Genomic DNA, 5858 nt, shown 5'->3' with positions numbered 1-5858 from the left:
CAGCCGGGCTCGGTTTCGCGGTGAGGGTGGTGGATCCGCCGGGCCGGTCGTAGTGAGGCCCTGTCCTCTCCCGTCCAGGCCCGCCATGGCGCACTCAGCCGGGTCGCTGCCTGTGCTGGTGCACTGAGCGTCGGCCAGGCTGGAGCTGAGGAGAACCAGCGCCCGCTCAGCGCTCGGCCGCGGGGCTCTTCAGCCAGCACATGCCAGGGTTGCAGAAAAAAAAAACCGAAACACCCCAAACTGCTTTAGTTTTTATTAGGAGAACTTTGTAATTGCATTTCAGTTGTGCTACATCTGGGCTCTTTTTTTTTAAAATATATCTGTCAAGGCTATCCTACCATTCACTTTTCATCCACTTAGTTGTTCATTAGCCCTTGGTATATAAAGTTACCCTGTGGCTTGAGGAAAATACCCTTACAGAATTGCAGGCCGGTTTTGTTGCCAAGATATCAAGCTGGACAGAAATTCAATGCCTGTGCAATGAAATAATAAATATGATGAGTTCAGGAGTTTAGCTTTATTTAATCTCTGTGTCTGCAGCGAGGCCCAATATCAAATATTCACGTGCCTAGTGTGCTTGCATGCAAAGTGGTTCATGTGTGGTACAGCTCCATAAAAGAACAATAAAGATAAGAATGATACCCTTTTTTTGATACTGCTGATAATATATATTGAGTGATACCAGTGGTGGTATCGTTTATTTGTTTTAAACATTATGTTACAAAGGCTTGTTTATTTAACAAATCTGTATGTGTACGATCAGGACAAAAGGTTTTATTTACACTTAACGTAGTACTCTATTTGTCACTTCTAAACCTGCTAGTTTTAGATTCATTGTTAACTGGCATCTTTGTTAATGCCCATAATTAAATTCTGGTTGATGTATAAATAATAAATCTTTTTTCCCCACAGGATTTTTTGTTGCAGCAGACAATGTTAAGAGTAAAGGATCCGAAGAAGTCACTGGATTTTTATACAAGAGTTCTTGGAATGACGTGAGTAGAAGTTGTATGCCACAATAAGTTTGTTTTTTCCTACTATTCTTCTGAAAAGTTTTTGTTATTTTGATGTAATTATACTAATTGGTCTAACTACGTAATCAGTGCTGGCCCATCAGCTGATGCCCAGTTGGACAGTCTGGCAATCTCTGAGAACTCCCACAGCATGATTAATGCCTAAGCTGCAAATGAACTAATGCTGGCCTCGACTAGAAATTTCTTTGTTTCTTAAATAGGTCATTAATTATCAGTGTACAACTTGCTTACTTCCTCCTCACTGAGCCTGCAGATAACTGGTAACTTTTATGACAGTGCTTATAATCAGGAGTCATTGCTATAAATCTTGAAATTAAGTTTTCTACTAGTTCTCAGAGGTGGCTTATGACCACCTCCGGTCATAGGAGACCAAGGCAATGGAAGCTGGAGACAAGGTCCAAACTCAGTCTTTTGGAGAAAGCTGTTAGGAGGCAGATGCCCTGCAGTAGCCTAACGTGTTTATGCTAACGCTTTGTGCACATTCTTGACATTTGAAATGAGTTATTTCAAAACAAAATTCTAGCATATTTTTAAACACCTTGAAATCAGGCCAGACTAAAGTAAAATAAACTACTTCCACTTTAGTGAAGATACGGGTGTGAGAAAATAAAAATTAAATACCTAGTAAGCTGAAAAGGAAATTAGATTTGTTTTGCATGCCTACTTTTTCTGGTTAAACATCCTACATAAAAATGGTTTGAAGTATGCCACACCATCTCTGGAAATTAGGTGAAAATCGAGATGTATCAAATATTTCACAGGAAAGTGGGTGACTTCTTGCATCTAGGAAAGGGATAAATTTTATAAGCAGCTTTTTCTCACCTCAAGTATTTTTAGTTGATTAAATTGTCACATTTGCAATGGATTTTATCATTATACATCATCCACTTCTGTTTATTGAAATTGTAAGAATATTTCATCTAAAGGTATGGTTGTTTTTTAATCCTGCTGTGTTCTTAAACTTTGCCTGGTGCCAGTGAGCTCCCCAGAACGAATAAGTTTCAAAGTAAATCATCTTATTCCTTGGTGATATTTTAAAGTGGATAAACATAAAGATCTTCCTGAGGAAATACGGGCAAGTAACAGAGTGGCAACCTCAAGTCTTGAGCCTTTGTACTGGCTTTGCTATTCAGTTACTGATAGTTTGGCTCTTAAGCATCTGATTCTTCTCATTTTTGTAGGTTTGTAATGTGTTCTGGAATGTTTCTATGTGATAGTTCAAAATGTAGCTATTTTAAGATGTGGATTACAGTCAGAAAGGCAAAAGATCACAGCAATAATTCTTCCATAGGGGAAATATCTTGGTTTATTTGGAAGCTACCTGATGACCTTTTTAAGTTACTATTTCAAAATAATTGTTGCCATTTAGACTGCTTCAAAAATTTGACTTTCCTACTATGAAGTTCTCGCTCTATTTCCTGGCGTACGAAGATAAAAATGATATCCCGAAAGATAAAACTGAGAGAACAGCTTGGACCTTCTCTAGAAAAGCTACGCTTGAACTGACGCAGTAAGTATTAATATAATTAGAGATGACATTTAGCTAACAGTGATTAAGCAGAAGTGGGTGAGTGTAAATCCTGTTGGATTGAATAAAAAATGTAATCATTACTGTGGAAACATCTTCACTGTCATGTAGCCTTAAAATACAGCTGAGATCTTGGATACTTGGCAAGTGTAATCTTTCTCTTTCCAGAGCTCTTTCAAATTGCTAGGTGAACAGTGGAACATAAACACGAAATAACACTTGCTGTATTTGAGTATGCATGCCATCTAGGTAGGGAAGCCACAGAATCTGGGAAAACCCAATGTGGTTAGAACTTCCTTTGGATCCCCAGAGCATCCTAATAATGGGTAACTATTGCTTTTGGAATCTGATTCAAAAGAGGTATTAAGTCAAAACACACACTTCCCGTAAACAGGACAATTTGGTTAATGCTATCATTGTAATTGTGCGGAAAGAACCTCCCAGATACCCCACTGTCTTGCTTGGCTTCAGGACCTGCTACCCTCACTGTTTGTTCCCCAGTGATGTGTAGATAAACTGACTCATGGTCTCTAATCTGAATGAGACAGGCGTGTCCCTGACTCATTTGAATGTAGAACCTGAATGCTAGTGAAGGGCTGTGAACATGGCTGGATTAGCCCCGAGACTGTCTCTAGGACCTGTGACTAGGGAAAATCTCGATAGTTTAATGAATGCAGCCAACAGCTGAAATTCTCTGGTTTCTTAGGAGAAGCAGCTTAGCCTCCTGAGGAAACTGAACATTTAGGATTTGTTAATTTCGATGCTTTTCTTCAATATGTAATAATTACTTCTTGTAGCAACTGGGGCACTGAAAATGATGAAAATCAGTCTTATCACAATGGCAATTCAGATCCCCGAGGATTTGGTAAGTCTTCAGTTTTGTGTTTGTAGTTTTTAAGCTTTGGTTTATTGTGATTACTTTTTTTCTCTTGTGTATTGGGGAAAAATGGAGTTTCAAATGTTTTTTAGAAAACATCCATATGAATTCTGTGCAAAGGTTATTGGGTAAGTATATACTGTAGGCTTTATTTTTATGAGAACTAGCAGAGATGATATTTTAAACTTGCATGGATGAAAAGACTTTTCTAGGAGGTTACTTTGAAGAAAACATACTAGCGCTAGGAAAGAAGGGGACTTGCATTTCATCCTCTACCTCTCTTCTTCCAGCGTGTATGCTGCGAAAGATCGTGAAAATAGGTAAACAAATATGTTTCAAAGTAATGAGCCACAGTTACACTTTTTATAAAGAATCTAATCCTTTGGCAAGCAAAAGCATGCTAATAGTAACTACTGAATGAAGAACAGTAATTGCTCTTGTGTATCAGATTATCATGGTGTTTAGACTGATTTACATTTGGATTTCTATTTTATAATCCACTGGTTACCCATTTTAAGCTAGAAGGAGAATTGTGTTTCTCTGTAGCACAGAGGATAGTATTTGTGTGGCTCGATTTGATATTTTCAGTGCTTGAAAGGTCACTGGCTTGTGAAATAAGTTTCATAGTCTAGTCACTTGACATTTAAAGCTTCTGAATTGATTTGTAAGCTCAGACCTTGCATAGTGTTAGTCTCTACAAATACAGCATTAATGATAGACTCCTTGTACTGTTTAACTGAGCAAATGCAACAAAATCCTGTTATGTGGACATGCTTCAAGAAAGGAAATACAGATAGAGTTTGATTGAAAAATCTTATTTTTTCCTACTATAGATAATATTCTTATCTAAACAATATGAGATATTTTAACTCTAAAGTTCCTATTTTAAAAGGCATTATCAAAAAGCCAACTTTCTCAAGGAGAATAATGTTAATACCCAAAATGCTGCTCTTTCTGGAAGCAATGCTTTTCTCATATACAGTCATATCTTATGTGAACTACAACGTGAACTCTTTTGTAGAACACCTAGCAATACTTACAATGTACTTAATTCTTTTTACCTTGTTGCATAGGACACATTGGAATTGCTGTCCCTGATGTCCATAAAGCTTGCAAGAGGTTTGAAGAACTAGGAGTGAAATTTGTGAAGAAACCAGATGATGGTAAGCCTTGATCAGAAATGCACGTCAATTTTTTTTCTTGTTTTTAATATATTTTGCCTAGTAGATCTTCCTGGAAAGCCAAGTAATACGTTTCTAGTAGTTTTCACTGCTTAGAAGGTGCTAGAACCAGTTACCCCTGCACCCTCTTACAGTGGGCAAAACTGATAATAGATCCATCTTGGTAACAACAGTCAATCGGTCTAGCTGCATGCCTTATGTATGTAATCTGACCTTCACTAAAATTCATGTGGTCTGTTGATGTCAGTTTACTATGTATACTACTGCCTAGAGTTATTACAGAATTTACTTTAACATGGATCACATTCCCACATTTCTTATCTGTTTGGTTCTTATCATATGAAAATAAGATGACTCAGAAGACATAATTACTCCCACCCATTAAAACTGAGTAATTCTTGACTTACTGGCTATTTTTATTTAAATCCACCTAACACCACCTGCTAACTATTATCATTTTAACTGTTCTGTCAGCTTTGGTAGAAATAGCCTCATTAGTCTATATCATATTTGACTTGTGTAACTTTTACTAAAAAATGCATGATGTGTAGCTCAGATGTCTAGAGAGTACATAAACAAAGGATGTCTGTGTCAAAATAGCCTAAAATGCAGAAATCAGTGGTGAGAAGTCCTGCATTTTTCAACTGGGTTCTCTTTCATGAAGAGACCTCACAAGAGTTTTAGGGCTGATGCATTCCAAAGCGGACACCTAGTACTCAGCAGCATGCACAAGTCTGTGATACTACTTCTTCCTTCTGGCTGTAGAAACTAGATTGTTGCCTGTACTAATGGTGGGGTTTTTTTAGTTTGAAAGTAACATTAGTACATGAAGCTTCAGTTGACACGTATTGGAATTGATCTTCTAGATTCCTTGCTAGACGAATAAGAACAAGTAATTGAAAAGAGACTGAAGTGATTTTCATCTTATTCACTGTGTTCTCAGCTGAAGCAAATGTAAGAAGTGCAGCTGAAAACTTAACTTGAACACAGATGTCTTGATTTAAGAATTGAACTTGGTATTTCTAGCATTTTAGAGTTTCTGAGCCCTTTTTAATTTGTTCAGCACCTGGTGAACCTTGAGAGAGTTGAAGCGAGAGCTCCTGACTTTGATTCTGTATCACTGCACAGCTCTAAGTTCGTAGGAGGGGAGGGAAGCTTAGACTGTAAATAGGATAAATCACAGGAAAGAACTCTTGAAGCAGTCGGGGGGGGGGGGGGGGCGGAGGGTGAAGGGTGGT

General features: G+C 37.8%; 1 protein-coding gene across 1 annotated transcript in view; it reads left to right on the top strand.

The window, feature by feature from the left end:
• The window catches only part of GLO1 (glyoxalase I), an 11036-nt gene that overhangs the window by 2537 nt on the left and 2641 nt on the right, over window positions 1-5858 (top strand). Inside the window, exons 4-7 of the mRNA XM_009331122.1 lie at window positions 902-995; window positions 2404-2544; window positions 3360-3427; window positions 4513-4602. Of these exons, the coding sequence (XP_009329397.1) occupies window positions 902-995; window positions 2404-2544; window positions 3360-3427; window positions 4513-4602 (393 nt within the window). The remainder of the gene's footprint in view (window positions 1-901; window positions 996-2403; window positions 2545-3359; window positions 3428-4512; window positions 4603-5858) is intronic.

Source organism: Pygoscelis adeliae, unplaced genomic scaffold (genome assembly GCF_000699105.1).
Source record: "Pygoscelis adeliae isolate BGI_AS28 unplaced genomic scaffold, ASM69910v1 Scaffold218, whole genome shotgun sequence".
Taxonomy (NCBI): Eukaryota; Metazoa; Chordata; class Aves; order Sphenisciformes; family Spheniscidae; genus Pygoscelis; species Pygoscelis adeliae.
This window is presented reverse-complemented; position numbering and strand designations above follow the sequence as displayed.